The 19,973-nt window shown below is 49.4% G+C and overlaps 8 protein-coding genes across 8 annotated transcripts; 2 read left to right on the top strand and 6 right to left on the bottom strand.

The window, feature by feature from the left end:
* The first annotated feature begins 1,370 nt into the window (after window positions 1-1,370).
* On the top strand, window positions 1,371-4,529 carry F4807DRAFT_147095 (uncharacterized protein). Its single transcript, XM_047993167.1, has 5 exons — window positions 1,371-2,820; window positions 2,930-3,295; window positions 3,344-3,677; window positions 3,734-3,983; window positions 4,078-4,529. The coding sequence occupies exons 1-5, from the start codon at window positions 1,980-1,982 to the stop codon at window positions 4,417-4,419; spliced, it is 2,133 nt and encodes a 710-aa protein (XP_047852824.1). The 5' UTR covers window positions 1,371-1,979; the 3' UTR covers window positions 4,420-4,529.
* Window positions 4,530-5,289: 760 nt separating this feature from the next.
* F4807DRAFT_430788 (phosphotransferase enzyme family protein) lies at window positions 5,290-7,097 on the bottom strand. The gene is made up of 2 exons (XM_047998435.1): window positions 6,788-7,097; window positions 5,290-6,692 (listed from the first exon to the last, which is right to left on the bottom strand). The coding sequence occupies exons 1-2, from the start codon at window positions 6,884-6,886 to the stop codon at window positions 5,616-5,618; spliced, it is 1,176 nt and encodes a 391-aa protein (XP_047852825.1). The 5' UTR covers window positions 6,887-7,097; the 3' UTR covers window positions 5,290-5,615.
* Window positions 7,098-7,298: 201 nt separating this feature from the next.
* Window positions 7,299-10,453, bottom strand: F4807DRAFT_147155 (WD40 repeat-like protein). Its single transcript, XM_047993168.1, has 2 exons — window positions 10,402-10,453; window positions 7,299-10,339 (listed from the first exon to the last, which is right to left on the bottom strand). The coding sequence occupies exons 1-2, from the start codon at window positions 10,416-10,418 to the stop codon at window positions 7,453-7,455; spliced, it is 2,904 nt and encodes a 967-aa protein (XP_047852826.1). The 5' UTR covers window positions 10,419-10,453; the 3' UTR covers window positions 7,299-7,452.
* A 171-nt stretch (window positions 10,454-10,624) lies between these two features.
* On the top strand, window positions 10,625-12,541 carry F4807DRAFT_430792 (P34-Arc-domain-containing protein). The gene is made up of 6 exons (XM_047998436.1): window positions 10,625-10,769; window positions 10,828-11,069; window positions 11,129-11,551; window positions 11,601-11,701; window positions 11,755-11,803; window positions 11,856-12,541. Exons 1-6 carry the CDS (start codon window positions 10,708-10,710, stop codon window positions 11,933-11,935), a joined length of 957 nt encoding a protein of 318 aa, XP_047852827.1. The 5' UTR covers window positions 10,625-10,707; the 3' UTR covers window positions 11,936-12,541.
* A 286-nt stretch (window positions 12,542-12,827) lies between these two features.
* On the bottom strand, window positions 12,828-13,268 carry F4807DRAFT_461639 (uncharacterized protein; the record flags this gene model as incomplete). The annotated part of the gene is made up of 1 exon (XM_048001708.1): window positions 12,828-13,268. The coding sequence occupies one exon, from the start codon at window positions 13,266-13,268 to the stop codon at window positions 12,828-12,830; it is 441 nt and encodes a 146-aa protein (XP_047852828.1).
* Window positions 13,269-13,854: 586 nt separating this feature from the next.
* Window positions 13,855-14,534, bottom strand: F4807DRAFT_430793 (uncharacterized protein). Its single transcript, XM_047998437.1, has one exon. The coding sequence runs from the start codon at window positions 14,443-14,445 to the stop codon at window positions 13,915-13,917; it is 531 nt and encodes a 176-aa protein (XP_047852829.1). The 5' UTR covers window positions 14,446-14,534; the 3' UTR covers window positions 13,855-13,914.
* Window positions 14,535-16,702: 2,168 nt separating this feature from the next.
* On the bottom strand, window positions 16,703-18,124 carry F4807DRAFT_430796 (HAD-like domain-containing protein). Its single transcript, XM_047998438.1, has one exon. It carries the CDS (start codon window positions 17,803-17,805, stop codon window positions 16,942-16,944), a length of 864 nt encoding a protein of 287 aa, XP_047852830.1. The 5' UTR covers window positions 17,806-18,124; the 3' UTR covers window positions 16,703-16,941.
* Window positions 18,125-19,941, bottom strand: F4807DRAFT_430798 (transcription initiation factor iif). The gene is made up of 4 exons (XM_047998439.1): window positions 19,443-19,941; window positions 19,102-19,378; window positions 18,846-19,048; window positions 18,125-18,793 (listed from the first exon to the last, which is right to left on the bottom strand). Exons 1-4 carry the CDS (start codon window positions 19,731-19,733, stop codon window positions 18,428-18,430), a joined length of 1,137 nt encoding a protein of 378 aa, XP_047852831.1. The 5' UTR covers window positions 19,734-19,941; the 3' UTR covers window positions 18,125-18,427.
* Window positions 19,942-19,973: the final 32 nt, after the last annotated feature.

Consider the following 19,973-nt stretch of genomic DNA (forward strand, 5'->3'; position numbering starts at 1 on the left):
AGAAAAGGCCAAGCAAAGCCAGCCAGGCCTTGTCTGTATGTAATCGGTAATCCATCTGTCTTGGACCGCCCGCTTTCTCACCCCAGCCAGACCAGCCCGACCAGCCAGTCCCGGCTCAGCTTGGACCAGGATCAGAGGTGGTCAGCCAGAAAGGTCCTTTTTGTGAATGAAAATCCAACTCCGTCATTTTTTTCATTCCCATTCCCGCAGGCAATGATTCCTTGATTCGATCCACCGCTCCAATAGTAACATACTATTGCATACGAATACATATGTATGATATGTATGTGCCCAGCTGTTTCCGGTACGTACCAAGTGGTGATGGTACTGATAGTACTAACGGTCTCATGGTACCTGTATGTGCATGGGTCAGCGAGTGAGTCTGATTCGGTTGATTCGGTTGTTTTTGAAGAGCCAGAGCCATCCATCGATAAAACGGATGTGGACAATGGGCAATCCCTTGGATAACGCAAACTACCCAGACCACCCAGACTACCTAAAACTTGCACTCACACATGTTAAGCATGTTAGCTTATGCTAGGTAGGTCGGTCCAGATGTCATGGTAGGTCATGGATGTAAGGTGGTAAGGTGGATTAGGCCTTGTCTCTCTTCGTCTGGTCTTAGAACTTACCCACCTCCCACTTCTCGCTCTATTGCAATTGGATGCATGTAGACACCTCGTCCAGTCCCGTCGTATCGTACAGTGCACTATTGCGCTATTCCGTATGGTAGGGAGAAGGTAGGCGAGGTAATGCTGCATCGCACTCACTGCCTCGGTGCTCTTTGGGGTTGCTCTTACTTACATTGGTAGTACGTCTTTAACTTCTTACCTTGATAGCCTTGGTTTTTTTCTCTTCTTGTCTCCTTCCTACCTTCCTCCTACCCTCCGACCTCTCTTACCTTTCCGCTCTTGCTCTTCCTTTTCCATCTTCCCTCCGCTCGTCTTAGAACTTCGACGTTCCTTCCGGAGGTAGATACTTATTCCTCAGGTAGGTCCGAATAACCTCGGACGCTGGTCTCTGAGCATTTAAAACCAAACCTCCACTTATCGGTAAAACCGTATCTTTTCCATCTCATCATCTTACCTAGCGACATCACATATTTTCTCCAACGCCCTACAGCCTAACTTCCTATAATCCATAGGCCGTGACACTTAACAAAGGATCTAACCCGCTGAATCTTGCTGCCAAATATTTCCATATCCATATCGAAGTATCGTCAAAGGCAAGCGTTTGCCCGTCCAATTACCACATCTACCCAACATTCCGGCGGTTAGTTAGAGCGTTAAGGAAAGCGGTAGTCTTTACACGGAGGGTCAAAGAGTTATAATAAAGGGTCGAATATTCTACCAAACTTCAATCCCCAGCGACAATATCGATATTGGCCAGTATATCCGAAATCCTAGGCATCCCCCTAAGGTAGACACCTATCTCAAAGAGTCACATCGCTAGGGCAACGTAGGCAGACAAAAAGTCCAGACTTCCCACACAGTAACCCTGCTTCCTTGGTCTCATACACTTGGATCTTCGTCACCATTCTTTCGTCACCCCGCACACGCCTCCAGTGCTCATACAGGGTGGACAGTATCTCGAGTACGCTAACGTACCTGGACACACCTCGATATTCGACGCACACTGTACCTTGAAGCAACGGTATCGGGAATGCACAATATTTTTCACTGCCAGTGTTAAATATTTACTTGCGACTATCACCACCACTCGCCGTTGACCACACTACTCACCTACATATTTCCGGGCATGATCTTCGTTCTTCCCAACATTGATCGATATCTTGACAATCAACCAGCCAACTAATCCACTTTCAAGATATCACATCACCTTCTCATATAAAGTAGTAGTCAAAAAATCCACTCCGTCACTTAACGCCAAGCACATCGTTTCGACGATATCCGTTGGAATACAGTAGCGGGAGTGACGGCCTCTTTAGCAAGGCTGCCACTCTCCAAAAAGTATTCAACATGGATCCTTCACCGATGGACTTCATGATGCATCAAGACATGCATTCACCTAACCACGCCGGCTCTCCTACCTCTTCGTCCAACATGGACCACCCTGCCCGCTCAGCTTGTCCAGCCTTGCGTGCTGCCGCCGAACAGAACCAACAATCGCCGATGTTCTCTTCTCGCCCTAACTATCGTCCCGACCCATCCAATTCCCCTCCGTCTTTTTGGCAGAACATGCCCAACGCTTACGGCCGATGGCCGCCCGCCGATTTCCACCAAGCTAATATGCTTGCCTTGGGCATGCCGCCGACTATGAATGCGGGTCAAGGCAGCCCACCTCATTATCCGTCGAGGGGTCCCGAACAATACAACCCCCACATGTCACCCCGATCCTATTACCATACACCGATTATGAGTTTGACGAGAATTGGAGGCACGGCTCCGGCCCAACACAGCCAAGGAAACTTTTCGGGCTCCAACCAAGGTCAAGCTCACGGTGGAATTAGAAGTGGAACTGGAAGTGGCCCAAGTGGTCCAAGTAGCCAAAGTGGTCAAGGTGGTCAAGGTGGTCCAGGAAACCTAATGATTACCTCTGGAATCCCAGGGCGACAGAGTGGGCTAGCTAACGGTCGCCTCCCATCTATGAACTCGGTTCCTCCGCCTCTCACAAACAACAATTTGCAAACGCAAACGCAAACATTTCCCCAAAACTCTCGTGCGGCTCAGCAGTCCGACCGATACACACCTCCTCCTCTTCCTCGACATAGTAGTACACCATCAGCATTATCACTCCAAATGTCGGAATCTAATATAGCATCCACCGGTGTAGGAAGTGAGTCGGGCCCTGCCCAGAACGGTATGTTATCCTCCCTTCGAATACATTTATGGCAAAATTTTTTTTTTTTTTTCAGATTATTTCAAATGAGAAGTCAAATTTAGCAGAAAATTTACTAACGGCATCTTAGATTCGTCGTCGCCTTCCCGTCGCGCGCCTAGCACTGCCGCATCTACCGCGCGATATGTGGAGGTGCCGGAGGGGTATCTTACCGACCCGCGCCGAGTCAATGCGAACCGTGATAGACGAGGTCTTACGCGATTGCCATCTTCGGAATCTGGTTGGTCTAGTGACGACGACTCCGACCCTGATGCGGTTGCAATGTCGCTCTTAGAGGCCGCGGTGGCCGGACCGCCCGCAGAAGGTGGAACGGACGGACGTCTCAGAGCACAGCAAGTAATGCGAGGTAGTATCTCGACTAAGCGAGTGGCATCTAAGAAGGCACTCACATCCCTTGAGAGTGTGACTGTCTCGAGTCTGCCACAGAACGAGAGAAGTAAGTTTTACCGAAACCCGATGGATACGTTCTTAGTTAACAAGACAGCCTGTGTGATCTGCTACAACGACTATGGAGTCGAGACCCCCGAAGGCATTAGTGAGAACCCGCTACGATTGCCACGATGTAAGCACGTATTCGGAGATCATTGCATCAAGAAGTGGTTTGAGGAATCGGACAGCTGTCCCTACTGCAGAGATAGAGTCCCTTCCGAACCTCAGTATCGTCAGGCCATGAACGCTCATAACGTGTACCGATTCTTGCGCCAGCATCACCAGATGCAGATGCAGATGCAAATAACCCGACCAGGCCGAGAACATGAACGAGGTGATTCGGAAGCGGGGGGTCGACTTGACTCTATCTTGAATGGGTTCGCTTCAAGGTATTTATTTCCTTTATCCTGACAATGTAACATCCTTATACTAACTTGACATATAGCCCATACACGGGGTATGACGAGTATGGAGCCGCGGGAGGCCCTCCGTCTAGACGAGCGGATGGCATGCACATTGGTCCTCGAAACCCGGCTTGGCATGGAAATTCGGGAGAGCGCCACTCTCCCCTTCCGTTCAACGAGATGGGCGAGAACAGGCGTAGAGTGCGTCCTCGCCACGGCAGTCTGCGTGGATTCGCTCCGGGACGTCCGCATTTTACACCGGCCCCGGCGAACAACGCTCCTCAACCTCAGGTTAGTCCTAATAATTACCCCCCATTATCCCCATTTTATATTTCCCGAAGCTTCTCAAATCGATCAAGACATGGCTAACAGCTCAACACATCAGTATTCGAATTGGATGCACCGCACAAATCAGCCTCATTCACTCAATCGACAGCATTCGGTGTCTGGACAGAATGGACAGAACACTGCTGGCCGCACCGCGTTTGACGCGAACGCCCCCGCCTTTCCATTCCAGACAGCGATGGGTGCGCACCCCCACGAGACCTATTCAAACCCGTTGAACATGAGTAATTCAACCGGTAACAACGACGAGTACACTACTCTACCTCACATGCGCACGCAGCACACTGCGCCTCTTTCCCCGACATATGCGGGACCGGAGGTTTACATGTCGAACGCGGACGAGCCTATGTACGGCGGTTCAGTTTCACACGGACAGTTGTAGGAACGCGATTTCGTGGGAGCTCGACAGCAAGCTAGAAGCTCTTCTCCCCCGAGAGCACGCGCCGATTTTGCGCTCCCTCCTCAAGAGCAAGCACGACGAAACACACGTTCTCGCCGAGGCAACCATTAAACGGGTGCGACTACTTATAACTTCCATGGACGATACCTCGCGATATCTTATCAACCCTTTTCCTTTTTCACGCATGCGACGTTTAATGGAATGGGTAAATCGCATAGAAATTTGCATTGTCTTCATTTTCGTCTTACGGCATTTCGATGGTTCGGCAAACGCAAAGGCAGATTTGACGGGTGGTTTTTTCTCATTTTCTTCTTCTACGCAATCCCGCGAACATCTCTGCTCGGCGTTAGGGGAGTTTCTACGGCACGGCCAGGGTGGCCATGTGACGCACGATACGCACCAGGTTTTTTTCGACGATTCTTTTCTTTTACGTACGGCCGGTTTCGTTCTTCGCGGACCGAGCTTCATTTGACGACAAGGCATGAGTTCACTTTTCTGCAGGAGACAAGTTGCTAGACTGGGATAGTCTCCTCCCTCACAAACAAAGCCCCATATGGGTATATTCCGCCTCAAGGCGACGACAGATCGATAGGTCATACCATCCACTGATGTACATACTTCCCCCAATCCCCCCAAATTCACCCCATTTTCCCCCGAAGTCCCATCCCTGATAATTTGACGCGATGGGTTATCCTACCTTAATTCAGCTAGGTAAATAGGCTCTTACTGGAGCGCTACGCTTCGCTTCGGCAATGCCTCGTCTGATTGCCTTCTCTAGTGACATGTGATTTGTATTAAATGATTGAAATGTAAAGTAGAAGGTAGCTGTGTTCACATAGAAATGGCTTGTCTGTAGGAACTAAACATGGTACATATATAATGCACTGATGGGGCAATATGTTCATGTAAGGCTTGTAGAAGACGTAAATTCAAAACTGATGCTATTAGGTGTGTATCTTGAGACCTAAAACTCATTCGCAGGTCCTTAATGGTACAAGAGCCAAACATTGATTTCAGTCTCAACATGGTCTTCTCAAATCTGGTTAGATTTCCTCAGCCTACTCTCAATATTCAGTTCTCTCTGAACCTTAACCTCACATACCGATATACCAACCACCCCAACCCGGTCCATCCTATTTCGAAAACAGCAAACCAAACCATATCACATATCGCTCGACTTATAACTTGGCGCCCCCGACGCCCCTCGCCTTCCCCTTCCCCTGCTCCCGCCTGACCAGGTCCCAGGCGAACTCGCCGAGGAGCGGCATGGCGGCGGCGTGCTTCTGGGCCTCGGCGCTGCTGGCCTGGCGCCGCGCGACGCGGGCCGCGATCCCTTGGCAGATGGCAGCGAGGCGGAAGACGCTGAAGGCGCTGGCCCACGCCACATCCTCGGCGCTCGGCGTCCAGCCCGCGGCCGCCGCGTACCAGGCTAGGATCTGCGAGGGCGTGGGGAGTCCGGGAGTTGCGCCGGGGAGGAAGCCCGGGTGCGATACCGCCGAGACGGCGGCTTTCTTGTTTTCACTGGCGGCAGAGGAGGAGGAGGTGGATGTGGATGTGGACATGGAGGCGCTGACGTACGGGTGTAGGAGGTTGGCTAGGTCGCTTAGCGGGTGTCCGATGGCGCTTAGTTCCCAGTCGAGGATGCCGGCGACGCGCGGCTCGTCGGCGGCGAAGACGACGTTGTCGATCTTGTAGTCGCCGTGGACGAGGGTGGCGCGGTCGGCGGGGCGCAGGGTCGCGTCGCCGAAGAAGGACATCAGCTCGGCCATGTGCGGGATCTCGCCGACGGGCGCGCCGGTGTCGACGTCGCGCGTGCGGGCCTGCGCCGCGCAGATCTGCGACCAGGTCGCTAGCTGCCGGTCGTAGAACCCCGTACGTTTTCCGAAGGAGCCGAGGCCGACGGCGTCCGGGTCCACGCGGTGCAGCGAGGCTATGGCTTCGACGGCGGCTTTCCAGAGCGCGGTGCGTTCGGAGGGGGAGGAGGCGGAGGGCATGGCCGCGTCTTCGAAGATGCGGCCTGAGACGAAGGACATTAGGTAGAAGGGCGTGCCGAGGACGGAGGGGTCCTCGCAGAGCGCGTACGCGCGCGGGACGGGGACGGGGGAGGATCCTAGGGCCGAGATCACGCGGTACTCGCGCTCGACTTTGTGCGCGGCTTTTGAGAGGAGCTCACCGGCGGGTTTCTTGCGCAGGACGTATTTGGAGCCCGTGGGCGAGGTGAGTTGGTATGTCGGGTTGGATTGGCCGAAGCCGAACTGTTTTTTTGGTGAAGAGGTTAGAGAATGGTTTGGTAGGTTAGGGCGGGAAGGGGGGAATGGCTGGTAAAAGTGAATATGGTATGTCGACGAACCTGCTTCACGTCCAATGGGACCTTGATCTCGGGCACATTCTCGCTGATGTAGCGTTCCAACGCCGCCGTATCGATCGGATGCCTTACTTTCCCAGCCATCGCTTCAGCTACCAAAGAACTACGCCTGCAAAAGCCGACAAAAAGAAGAGACAATTCGTTTCTATTTCGCTCCTAAAATCAAATGCTAAGTATCATCGCATGTTACGGCGTTGGAGTATGGCCAATCGATTTCAAACCCAGAAACAAAATAAAGTAAAAAGAGGCTTGGAATCTACTATCCATCTCGCATCTCATAAAATGCGGCGGTAAGCCTCAATCTAACAAAAGAGAAAAAAAAGCAAAGAGCTGACGTCGAAATGGGTGCCGAGGTAATTTACGGACCTGGCAGGCGGTAACGGCTAGCCCCACTTGATTGGCCGGCGTCCCTCGCCTAAGTGCGGAAAATATGCGGGGGAGGGGTATAAAGTCACTTTTAGTCCCTTGCCAAGACCTTGAGCTCTCTCGGTTCCCCATCTATTCGGAGTTAAGTACCTCGAAGCTATGATATCATTGGCTGAATCTCGAATTGAGTTTTGCTCATATATACTAATTTCTATTTTTATATAGTAGCATACCTTACCTAGGTAGATTAGGTAGGTGTGCGTTGTAAGTAACATCTAACTCTGTCACGATACATGTACGAAAGCTCGTTTCTTGACATTTTGAGCGTCGGTGCCGTCGTCCCAGTTCTCGTCCACGTACTCCTTGATTCCCTTATCCTGGATTTGCATCCCCGCTATCTTAAGAGCCGCTATGTTGTATCCCATTTCGTCTTTCTGTTTTTGAAGAGCTCTTCGTAGGTTCGACCTGATGCCATCTAGCATAGCCCGCATCGTCCTGCTAGCTACTATCTGGCGGTGGTGGGTTTTCAGCATGAAGAACAGGACCTTACACGTCAGAGGAATGTTCATCGACCTCATAGCAAAAAGGTTGAGGAATGTGAAAAGCATAGGGACCGAGGCGAACGGAAGGACGAGAAGCGCATCGTTTAGCGCTGAGGCTGCTGGTCTTTGCAGGACCTTCATAACGTACTCCTCGGCACTGATCCCGCCGTGGGCCATGAACATCGGATCGCGCTGAGGCGACGCAATATGCGGGTTAGACGCCTTGGCTTCTTCCCATTCCTGCATAACGTGCAAATCAGCCATTCCTAATTCTAAGGCCTCTGCTATTCGTTCTCCATGGTTCAGGGTTTCTGAGGTTTGCTTCGTTGCGGCCCCAATCTCTCCGTTTTCGTCGTCCTCGTCGGCATCTTGTTCCAGGGATTTTGTCAGCGTGCTTTCGTACAATTCTTCGATTTCCTTTTCTCTTTCTTCCTCGAGGAAGATTTGCTCATCCGTTTCTTCCCAGACTCGTATGCTTTTGTCGTGACTAGCGCTTACGATGAAGGGAGGTTCGCTGCTCTGACTGATTGCAAGAGCCCAAATTTCTCCGTGGTGGCCGTCGAGTCGTTGGATTTGCTCAAACTTGTCGCCATCCCAGTATTTAATCGTCCTGTCTTTGCTAGCGCTAAAGAAGTGGTGACCGTTACCTTCCCGGTTATTTGGGAGGAATTTGACCTGTAGGATACTGTCTTGGTGTCCCAACAATGCTTTATGGCAGTCACCAAAGTCGAGACCCCATATCCTAATATTCTTATCCGCCGAACACGTCACAATTAGTTTGCTGTCATATGAGATATCCATATCCAATACGGGTAACTTGTGACCATAGAGATTGAGGTATAGCTTGAGGGAGTCCACAAAAAACACCTTGACCGTGCTGTCTAATAAAGCAACAGCTAGGAGCTTCGCATCGGGCGAAAACTTGAGGCTCAGGATATCGTCCGCGACTTTTAGCGTTCGCGAATGCGATAACTTTAAACGAGACGTAGTTCGAGTTGTTCCAAGGACTTCCTCCTGAACGACCTGAACCTTCCAGAATTTGGCTGACTTGTCCGCGCTTCCGGACACTATCGACCTACCATCCGGGTGAACCTGTAAGGACCAAATGGCCCCTTCATGAGCGCTTACACTGTCAAGTAATGCCCCTGTGGCCACTTCGAACAACTCGATCTCGCCACTTTTCGTACCGATGACAACAAGCTTGTCCCCAGGTAAGAACGCACAGCACAGCGCATACCCGCACTCCAGAGTTTTGCCGCATTTTTGTGTCAACATTGACCAGATTTTGAGATTTCCGTTGGAGGCTGAAGCGAGCCATTTATCGTCAGAACTTAAGGCCAATGATCGGATATCTGCTCGATGACCAGGAAGTTCGATGGATAAAGCTCTTTCGTAATCGGGGACATCTTCCTGCTTCGACTTCTTCTCTTTCAAAGGCATACTATACAGCTCTAGCTGGTTGTTCGTCGCGCTGACTAACAGCTCAAGTTTTTTCTTGCTACGAGTATCGGCCCAATCGACTGACTTCACTTTTCCACCGGTCCGAATGATTAGGTGCTGAGCGAAAGCATCGTTTACGTCTGCGCTGCTAGGATCTTCGTCTTGATCTTCCTCTCCGTCTAGATGAGCATCACCATTCTCCGCTTCTTTCTTCTGCGCAAGCTTCTCTCGTCTTCTTTTCTTCTTTCTTGCCAAGCTTTTCTTGATTTCGGATTCACTACGTATCCTCCATATCTCCACGGATTTCTCCGATCCGTGCACGGCGAAGTAATCTCGGCGAGGATGAAACACGACTTCGGTAGCCTTATCCTTTCCATGTCGAAACAAGGTTCCTCGATCTTGTAAGTATTGTATATTGGCAGGCACATCGACTTGTCGTCTCGACGCGGCTAGTGTCGTAGCATCGAGACCCCAGACCTTGAGTTCGCCAGCATTTCCTGCGGTTATACATCCGGTGTAATCGGGTGAGAGCCCTAGTGCCCAACATTCGCCGTTCGTTTGCGCGATATGTGTTTCGATGCAATGTCTTGACCCCAGATCCCAGAGTTTGATCAGCGCATCCTTTCCTGTAGTAAGTAAGAAGCCCTCAGACGAAGAATCGGCTACGCCATCGAGAACCATTGCCTGCGAGTCCTCCTCTTCCGTGACCTCCTCTTGGGGTTCCACAAATTGTAGTCCTGTGATCTGGTCCTTGTGACCCCTCAGCTTGAATTGGCCAACCTCCGCTACTAGATCCCAAACGATGACATTGGTGTCTTTCGAGCCGCTCGCGAGTCGGACGCCGGATCGGTCGAATGCAAGGACGGTAATGGCCGAGCGATGCCCATTGAAGGTGATGAAGGGGCTCGGGTCCTTGCTCCGCCAAAGCCGGACACTACCATCCTCATAACCGGCGGCAAATAGATCGTCGTTGAGTTTACTCTGCGCAATGGCGGTCACTTGAGCGGAAGACTTCTCATCTTTCCACCTTTCAACAATATCCCCTGTTTTGATATCCCAACATAGGAGCTCTTCATTTGCTGCGACGACGGCTTGGCCAGCACCGGTGCTAGAGCGATTCTGCTGGGTCCAGAGGATATTCGACGTGCTGGAAGTTACGAGACCAAAGGAATTGGAATGCTCATACTTTCTAAATAGGGTTATAATTAGCCTAAGTTGTATGCGACTACATATGGGTGGATTGCAACTCACAAGTATGACTTAACCATCGTTGCGATCGGTTTGATTCCTTGGGAGCTTCATTTGCTTCTGCTTAAGAAATTCAATTCATAACTTTTTTTTCTTTAGAAGGGATAAGGGACTGTCGATAAGAAATTCTTATCGCTTATCACTTATCGTAGGAGGCCCGTGCACAGACCTCATCCCCCTACGTAGCTGCGTATGTAAGCAGAATGAGCCCCACCAAAGGCATCCTTAAACACCATTCCACATTCAAGTCCAGCTCCATACAACACCAACTCAATCTAGAAGCAAGTATACCTGTCAATCTCGCCCAACATGCTGCTTCTAGATTACCAAAACGTTTTAATAGAGTCTATACTCAAGGAGAGACTCTACGGGTAAGTGGAAGAATGAGATATTTGGATTCTGTAGCTTCAAGCCTAACGGTGTATTTAGAGCGCCCCCTACTTCTATCGACCAGACGGTTTCCGACTTCGACGGCGTTATCTTCCATATATCGACCCCCGAAGCTAAGACTAGGATCCAAGTATCCATCCAAATCCGATGTTTCAAGGAGCTTGTTCAATATGGCGCTGAGCAGGTCCTTCAACGTGAATACGGACAATATGTTGTAGCTCCAGAGATCGGCTATGACTTCTCGGTTATGGTGGATCTGGATAACCTCCCAGCAGAAAAGGGTAATTATACGAAGACTAATATCCTTTATCGGTGGAGATGGTGTTAACAAACGTTATAGAGGAACGAGACGAACTAGTTAAGAAGATCTCCTTACTAAAACGAAATGCAATGGCCGCCCCATTCGAGCACGCCTACGCAGAACACTACAAACTCAAGGAGGCTGCCTCGAAGTACACGTCGGAAGAAGCACCACAAGGTGTCCGGGAAGGCGGTGATGTTATGGCTATCCACTACCGCGACGAGGAAGCTATCTACGTCAAGGCAAGTCACGATCGTGTAACTGTCATCTTCAGCACCATCTTCCGGGAAGAGACAGACCGAGTATTCGGGAAGGTTTTCATCCAAGAGTTCGTCGATGCCCGAAGGAGAGCCATCCAGAATGCACCCCAAGTTCTGTTCAGGAATGATCCGCCACTGGAATTGCAAGATGTTCCCGGTGTACAGGCCACTTCCGGTTCAGAGGTTGGATATGTTACCTTTGGTAGGTTTGGATATCGCATAGCTCTAGAGATTTTGACTGACTGTGAAAGTTTTGTTCCCGCGACACTTGACGCCCCAGCGAATGCCTGATGTCATCTCCCACATCCAGACCTTCCGAGACTACTTCCATTACCACATCAAAGCGTCTAAGGTACGAAATCCCAACCACCAATCACTCTTGCTTTTATATTAACGAGAATATAGGCATACATTCACTCTCGTATGAGAAGGCGGACGGCAGATTTCCTCCAAGGTAAGATTTTATGTCAACCAATGTTGGTATTAAATACTAATCATCATTGCAGTACTCCGAAGAGCAAGACCAGAGAACGAAGAAAAGGAGAGAAAGACAGCGAGTGGAAGGACATTCAAAGTCCAGGCTTAGGACAGCAATGCCTAGAACGAGTTTTTTGAGATATATTGGCGACAACGGACTCAGTACCCTCCACGTATGCAAATCACGAACAATACCAAGACGAATTGACCAAAATGCCATCCAAATAATACATTATTCAGTTCTAAAGCTGCCTTTTTGGAATGCGTAATGATGAAAATATCGAAACTAATATGAACAGTCTTGATTAAATCCAAGCTTCATCCTCTGCCGTTAGCAAGTACAATATTTCAACCCAGGTTGAAATGCTTGTTCTCCTATTTTCTCGTCTAGTAAAACCAAGGCCCCCCTATTCGAATATTGCATGCGAACAGTCTATATTCACTATCGGTTGCGAGGTCGGGTCTTAATTGCTATCATGGATAGTCGGGTTTCGACCGTTTTCCATGAGGTGTCTCCTTATTTGTTTTTCTGGTCAAACTTAACTACCGCGGAGCTCACTGATTCTCGCAATAGATGGTCTATCTCGAATTTAAACCAGTATGTTGACTCATGTAAATGGGATAGGGGTGATTAAATGATGGAAGAGTAAAGGTAGGTTACTCGGGGTCTAGTATATTATAAATGCTTTGATTATTAGTACGACTTCCATTCGCAAGAAAGTTCACAATGATAGCTCAGAAGCTTATTATCTATAATCTGAAGAAAGCATTGCTTCTAAGTGACAAAGAATAAAGAAAACAAGCTATCAGGGCACGGTCTAGCACTGCCAAATTAGGAGCTGCCCCTGAAGCTTAATCTTACAATATTTCACAGCTTAGAATATTCACGTAGTCAAGTAGGTCAAGAGTGTTTTAAAGGGGATAAATCGTATTGGTTTCCAATTATTCGTAATTACCTAGACTGCTAGGCATATTCCGTTTCAGAGCGCATTTCGCTCAACTTACCTGTAATCCGATAGCATCATCATATGCGCATATTCTTCCTCCATCTTCTTCCGCAAGAACTCCTCAGTAGCATTGAGTTTTTCAAGACACGAATCTAGCGATGAATCTGCAGTTGGCGATTGACCGTTCTCAGGCTCGAGGCCCGCCTCCTCTAGATGTCCTTTACAATCGTCATGCGTCTTCTCAAGTATCTCCCTAAACACTGCTAGGCGCTGTTTTATCAAGGCAAACTTCGCGTCGGTACTTTCCTTGCTTTCATGGCAAGGAAGACATAAATGGTTGATTTTGATGTTATTCCGTGGGTGGGTTTCCGTGGTGTTGCATGGCTCCGACCTCTGCCCTGACTCGTGATCTTTCTGCTCCTGACAGAGTTGTATAGGGTCATCAGAGATCCTAGAATGGTTACATTGATATATGAACTTACGGTAATTGCACATCTTGATATACCTTGATATATACCTAGGTGTTGAATATATGCCTTAACCAAGTAGACAATCTGGTGGAGTTTGGATAGATTGAGAGTAGTTAAGCCTTACCTACCTTGTTGACGTTGATTTGTGGAATCTGGTAACCTAGGTAGATGATAAGACACGTAAACGGAACACTCAAGATTAAGCCATCCGTATTATATTGACTTCATTAGACAATACCATTGTGTTGTTCCCTCCAAGGCTGTTTGTTCTCTAGTTACAGGTTCTTTGTTGGCCGTACTTTGTTGCGATTTCTGTAGTGATCTATGAAGACCAGTACTCTGGGTTCAAAATCCATTGTTCGTTAGAAAGACATGTTTGAATATCGCCTTAGGTTGCTGGTTCAGATACCTCATTATAAGACTTAACCTCTAACCTCTCGCAGTGTTACTATAACACGTCAAGAATGGCAACTGCCCCATTAGAGGATATTTTTCAAGCATACGAATACAATTATGGTTTCACATAAATTCGTGTCGTTAATGCTAGAACGAATCAAACATGGCCAAACTAAACGGGGTATACCAGCCCCAAAGCAACCCTCATCCCACCCCCTAAATTCTCACACCCCCATAACCTTTTCACGCCCCTTTTCTCACGACCCCCCGGATGATCATAAATACTGCGTATTCGCAGCCCAAGGTCCATACGCATTCCTCATCCTCACATCCTCCCACATCTCATCCACCAGCGCGCCCTGATCATCCTCGCTCGTATCGCCGTAATCGTGGAACCCATCCACCTCCTCCACGCGCTCCTCCGAAACTTCTATAAACAGCGCGCGGTACGCCTCCCGGCTCCGCGAGTACTTGTACACGCACAGCGGCGGGACCCAGAACCTCCTCCTCTGCCCCGCCGCCGACCGCGACACGCGGAATACGTACCCGGCCTGCCGGTACCACGGATTCGGATAGCTCGCCAACGTATCCTTCAGCGCGTCGGCAAGATCCTGCAATACGGCCTCGTTCGTGCCCGCACGCGGCAAAGTGACGCAGTACACGGGCGCGCGCGACAGCGTGCGCCACCTTATCGCGGGCGAGCGCCCCCGCTCGTCGACCTGTACGGGGTACATGTCGAACTTAACGGGGGGCTGCTCTTCCAGGCCGAGATGGTCCCTTACGCGGCGTCCGACGACGCCGACCATAGGGCGGAAGATCGGGGTTAGACGGAGCCGCAGCTCGGCTTCGCTGAGGAAGATGATGTTTTCGGGACGCTCGTGGAGGGAGATTGGGGTTTGGTTTATGGGGAGGGGGGGCGGACGCGGGTTTATGCGCGCGCTTAGGGGGAGGTAGGAGGGGGGCCAGTGTGGGTAGTGGTTGAAGGGGCGGAGGGTGTTGCGGGAGGAGGGGCGGGAGGGATGGGGGTGAGTATGATGATGATGGGGATGGGGATGAGGAGGTGGCGGTGGTTGTTGGTATTGACTGTAATCTGGATACTGCTGAAGTGATGGCTCGGCATAGTAATATCCATGGTGATGTTCAGGGGGCAGCCAGGTCGCATGGTCGTTATATATCGGGATATATACACCATCGCTTGTCCGCGCGTAGCCGGGATGAGATCGGGAAGGACGTGGTGCCTCATGTGCTGATCCATCTGCTGGCCCATTGGGTTGTCCATACGCCATACCGTACGCTGGTCCATAAAGTTGCTCATAGGGTTGCCCATAGGATTGCCCATACGCTGGTCCATATCCATACTGAGGATTAGGAGGTGGTGGTGGCGGGGGAGGATAAGCAGGAGCAGCATCAGAGTGGCGGGCAAAGTACGAGGTTTGGAATGAAGTCATCCCTGGGGGAGGATCAACCCTAGCTTCGGGAGCATGTCCGACTGGATTTGGCGGTGGTATCCACGTACCCCGTTGAGTTTGTCCGAATCTTTCCCAACTGTTCATGTTGAAGCTGTCGATTTGGTGTCAGGTTCTTGATATTTAGAATGTAAGGTGTTTTACGAACATTAAGGTGTCCGCTACTATTATTTATTAGGGAGCAGTAATCTGGCGAGTAAAGAGTTGTATTTTTGTTCATAGCAGCGTGAAAGGGCTTTTTATAATCTTCGTATGGCGTTTAGTAGCAGTCGAGGTTTGCATCGTCATTATAGTCCAGCTCATTTTCCACTCTAGGTGTATGTGAACCACCCCTGACAAGAAATCAAATGACGTGAATGGCGACTACGAACCGTCGTCAGGATATCAAGGTCAAAAGACCACGGCAACTTGTGCTACCGCTGTTTGACGTACCGCCAAAATTGTACTACCAAGTTTGAATAAAGTATATGAAAACCATTCAGGGGTAAAACATGAATGTCGATGAACTAGATAAGTAGCCATACAGTTAACGCTTACTTATTACCTATACAATCGAAAGTACACTGGATTGTATATCCAAATAATGAACTCTCAATAATTATAGAGGCTCCGGCTTTTGTCCAACCCAACAACCCCTGACTTGATATGCTACCCTTTCACTTATATGACGTTCACGTCGTAATCCTATCACAAGATATATATTATATCCATGGTCTTCTATCCTAGGGGAGGGATCCATATTGGTCAAGTTCAAAGTACGTCCTGAAAATACTGAAGTGACGCCCGCATTGCTCAACGGGTAACTAACATGCTGAGAAATAATCTCAAAGCAAAAAAAACATCATTAGTATACCTTGTCAGTTGACACAGGTCTAGTGATATGAAAATCCAACTCAAATCATATCCCACCAATCCAAGGCAGTCGATTTAGGTGTTGCACGTAACCACCAAGAGTAGAAGTAGGTGCAAACATCTAGACATGACAAGTGAGGAATATACATCTATTGGAAGAGAGTGAAAGGCTAAGGGGTTATGTGATGAGGATATACCTAGGCATAACTGACTCGGTTTCTAGAGATCTAGTGCAATCGGTGATAACAACCTGAATGAGATTGAAGCGTCTTAGATTCTTTAACCATCAATGGATAAGCTGCCTAACTCTTGCCTAGCTCTTGCCTAGTTGAGCTCCTTTATGTTAGAACCTTCCACCTAAGCTTGGTAACTGCTATTGGACTTCTCATCGTTCCTACCCAGTGTACATATGCACCACTCACCACAAATCAGGTAAGAAGACTCCTAGGAGGACATATAGGGTCTAAATTAGCAAACTTCAGCATCCTTGAAATGGAGAAGGCGGCGAAGGGCTGGACTGGAGTGACTTAGTGGGGTCAGCATGACTTCTTCCAAGCGTTGCTATACAGCGTATAACTACTAAGTTCAAAGTCGCGATGGCTTGGTGAAATCAGACTTCACCACTACGTCTGGGGGTTCAATTCCTCCACTAGCCAATCTCTTTTTTTTCTTCCCTAGTATTTATTTCCCACATAGTATTAAAAATGCATGGGTTTGGTGTTTTCTTGCATAAGTTGACATTGAGTGTATTTCATAGATTTTCATTGTTTGATATGTAGGGACCACGCATATTGAGTGATCCCTACGCAATAGCTTTTCTTGGTCTTCTGTAAGAACTTATAAGTCCTGCGTCAATCTTAGTACGCGAATAAATTCGTACAGAGGGAACGCTATTTACTTATATGTACTCAAAGTATCTTTGGCAGTTTCCCTGTCGAAAGCATGATTAAACCACCATAAATATCTAGGAACTCTTTTTCTGTTTTATGTTTTACTCCTTTCCAGGACAAACCTAGTCGCCGGTATATCTTCATAATTCGAAGTCCATGCAAGCTTACCTGCCGTACTCTGATCGTGATCCCGTATATGAGGAACATCCTTGCCTATCCTCCTAAGAGTCTTCAATAGCGATGAGTCCTCCTTATCCGAAATAACGAACCCTAGGTCCGCAGCAAGCAGGCATTCCAGATCCGTAGTGGAATCGCCAAAGTATATCAACGGGTTCCGGGACAATCCCTCTGCTTCGAGTATGGCTTCCATGGCGTCCAACTTATCGCGCGAGTTCGTCAAGTTCCTCTGTTCCTTGGCCCCGTCGCCATTCAACACCTTAGGCCCAGCAATCGACCCGTCCTCTCTCACATCGTTCGCTATGACCTCCACGCCCTCCAACTCGCCACACGCGCCCTCGATGAACGCCGAGCTCCAATTCACACTCAGCACCCAAACCCGCCACCCCTCCCTCCGTCTCGCATCCACAAACTTCGCAAACCCATCCCTCAGCTTTACCGTCCCCTGCTCTACCAGCTGCCTCCCCGCTTCTCTAAACGTAGCCGGGTGGATCCCGCGGAAGAGCGCGCAATTATTAATGCGGCCAAGCGAGCGCGTCTCCACGGTCTTCAAGTCCCTCAGAAACTCAATCTCGTGCTCCGGCAAGCTCCGCGAGTCCGGACGCGGGCTGTAGGAGGAGACGTGGGCGCCGTGGTCGTCGACGTACGATTTGACGACTTGGTCCCATTCCTGCTTCAGGTCGTGGCCCTCGGACGCGCGGACCCCGAGCGCGAAGTCGGCGAGGTGGTTGATGGTATCCTGGGACGTGATGGTGCCGTCGAAGTCCAGGAAGATGCTCATTGCGATGTTAGGTAGGTGTATTACCTAAGCTGGGTAATAGTGTGGAGAAAAGGAGAAAAGGGGATGGTGAATGGTTGTTTGTGGCGGGTGAGATTTGCGGGGATTACTCGTGAGACTTAATACTGAGACCCATGTGACTGGTACTAAAAAGGAGGATTGACATACAGTGTATGTATATAAATCTATGCCAAAGGCAGGAAGTTTCATTGAACGGAAGGGGTTTGAAGTGTGAACTTAGGCAGTCGGTTTGCCAAGACCTGAAGTAACAGGCGCATACGTCAGGATTAATAAGTCTCAATTCACTCTCATAGATATAAGCGTGAAGAAACACAAGGTTTCATATTGCAAGTCATGATAGGAACTCGTTTTATAAACTGTGGAGTTCCTCATGCAGAAATGACTAGGCATGCTAGCTCAACTTCCACAGGCAATAGCCAATAAACCTCAGTTCTGCTTGTCACGCCGAGGGTATCATTTATGTATGGTACAAGGAAAATCGCATCATCGATGCAATTGTAAAAGACGCCGTAACTCCTTTTCTGAGTACTTCCATGTACTTCCGTGTACTGAGTCCATCCTGTAGCTATCACTGCCTTCAGTAGACGCTCTTTTCGCTCTTAAATTAAGCTGGCATAACGTCTTCCATTTCCGCATCGGAGTCGGATACATCTCCCTCACCTTCACCTTCGGGGGCCGTATCAGGCGCCACACCGTCGGCCTTAAGAATGTTGAGGGCTCCTCTGTGGTCCGCGTTAAGCTCCCAGTTGTTGGCAAACGGACCGGTCTTGTGGAGGATAGCAATCTCCTCCAGATTCTCTCGGAGCCACGCCTCGGGTTGGCGCAGTTCGTTCCTAAAGGCTCGCATGGACCAGTAGTTGTAACGCTCGAAACACTCGAATAGCCTGTCGCGTAAGTCGCTCTTGGGTAGACGGGCAGCCTTCTCCTCCCTTTGCTTCTTGCCTCCTTTCTTGACCTCGGGAGCGGAGCGCTAAACTTGATGTTAGAATGCCAATAGATATAGGAATGCCAGTAAGACTTACAACAAAGTTGCTGAACTTGTCGTTGGAGACATGCGCGCCGGCCTGGATGAGATTGGTAGGCCTGGCAGAAGAGGTAAGCGTCGTAGTCGCCTTGGGTTTCATAGCGTCGGTGTTGCGTATGTTCAGCCAATGTCTGGTCTCCGGAGTCCAAACAGGTTGGCAGTTCAACTCATGACGGAACCGGCCTCGAAGAACAGTTTTCTCTGTTTTTTTGTCAGTGATATTGAATGCAGCAGTGAGCAAAGTCATCACTAACTAGGTATGGCCTTTCGGTAGTAAGGTTGATAGCGGCCTTTGCGGCCGCGCTTGTTGTCGCCTTCTTGCTGCGCATTGTCGCGACGCTCTGGCTTAGGACGGAGGAATGCGGGGATATCACTGTTGGCTCCCTGCGACTTGGACTTGAATCCCGGGAGATCTTGCTCGGTGAATAGAAACGTGTTGGGTAGATTCGTATCCTTGATGTCGAGGTTGTACTCCTTTGGTAACTGTTGATGAGGAGCGAGGTTGTGGTCTAGCAAGACTGCCATGCGTTGCTGTGAGAGACTTGTTAGAATTATTGGAAATGTACATGTTGCGCGATGGTGATTGGCGACTTACCTTGACTTCGCCATTGGGACCTACTTCGTCCCATCTACGAACCGTACCGATGCGAATCTCGGCATCGTCGTCCAGGTTTTTCCATGCGTCGTAGAGGTATTTGGGCACGTGAGTTAGATAAGCAGAAGAATCGCTGATGTTGTTCGGATCGTAGAATTCGAGGTCTCCAGCATCCTCGTAGATATCATCTTCAGACATAGCGGCGGGGGAGCGACCGAGGTCATCTTGTTCCAACTTGATGCCAGGTTCAGGCTTGATTCCCGGCTCGGCCTTGACCCGAGGGGTGGCCATCTTGATAGACGCGCCCGATAATATTTGACGTTCGATATTCAATGACGCAAGAAGACTTCGGGATATGTGGATTTGCGATTTTCCGATTGGTGTTGGGCTGTTAAGTTGGTAGAATGTTGGCTGTTGCGAAACAGTCTGAGAGTTGAAGGTGAAAGGTGAAAGGTGAAAGACAGAACGCGGCTCGTGTTGAAGGTCAAAGAATGATGTAAAGCTAAATCAATTGCTAGGTACCAGGGAAGC

This window comes from Annulohypoxylon truncatum (genome assembly GCF_022578515.1).
Source record: "Annulohypoxylon truncatum strain CBS 140777 unplaced genomic scaffold F4807scaffold_22, whole genome shotgun sequence".
In the NCBI taxonomy this organism is placed as follows: Eukaryota; Fungi; Ascomycota; class Sordariomycetes; order Xylariales; family Hypoxylaceae; genus Annulohypoxylon; species Annulohypoxylon truncatum.

Bases quoted from the DNA above. Each gene is read 5' to 3' on its own strand.
- F4807DRAFT_147095 (XM_047993167.1), top strand. From the start codon at position 1,980: ATGGATCCTTCACCGATGGACTTCATGATGCATCAAGACATGCATTCA. The intron at 3,296-3,343 runs GTAAGTTTTACC...TTAACAAGACAG, and splicing joins TCTGCCACAGAACGAGAGAA to CCTGTGTGATCTGCTACAAC. The intron at 3,984-4,077 runs GTTAGTCCTAAT...TCAACACATCAG, and splicing joins ACAACGCTCCTCAACCTCAG to TATTCGAATTGGATGCACCG.
- F4807DRAFT_430788 (XM_047998435.1), bottom strand. From the start codon at position 6,886: ATGGCTGGGAAAGTAAGGCATCCGATCGATACGGCGGCGTTGGAACGC. The intron at 6,693-6,787 runs GTTCGTCGACAT...CCAAAAAAACAG, and splicing joins TCCCATTGGACGTGAAGCAG to TTCGGCTTCGGCCAATCCAA.
- F4807DRAFT_430792 (XM_047998436.1), top strand. From the start codon at position 10,708: ATGCTGCTTCTAGATTACCAAAACGTTTTAATAGAGTCTATACTCAAG. The intron at 10,770-10,827 runs GTAAGTGGAAGA...CGGTGTATTTAG, and splicing joins CTCAAGGAGAGACTCTACGG to AGCGCCCCCTACTTCTATCG. The intron at 11,070-11,128 runs GTAATTATACGA...CAAACGTTATAG, and splicing joins TAACCTCCCAGCAGAAAAGG to AGGAACGAGACGAACTAGTT.
- F4807DRAFT_430793 (XM_047998437.1), bottom strand. From the start codon at position 14,445: ATGGTCGGCGTCGTCGGACGCCGCGTAAGGGACCATCTCGGCCTGGAA.
- F4807DRAFT_430796 (XM_047998438.1), bottom strand. From the start codon at position 17,805: ATGAGCATCTTCCTGGACTTCGACGGCACCATCACGTCCCAGGATACC.
- F4807DRAFT_430798 (XM_047998439.1), bottom strand. From the start codon at position 19,733: ATGGCCACCCCTCGGGTCAAGGCCGAGCCGGGAATCAAGCCTGAACCT. The intron at 19,379-19,442 runs GTAAGTCGCCAA...AGTCTCTCACAG, and splicing joins GTCCCAATGGCGAAGTCAAG to CAACGCATGGCAGTCTTGCT. The intron at 19,049-19,101 runs GTTAGTGATGAC...ACAAAAAAACAG, and splicing joins CTACCGAAAGGCCATACCTA to AGAAAACTGTTCTTCGAGGC.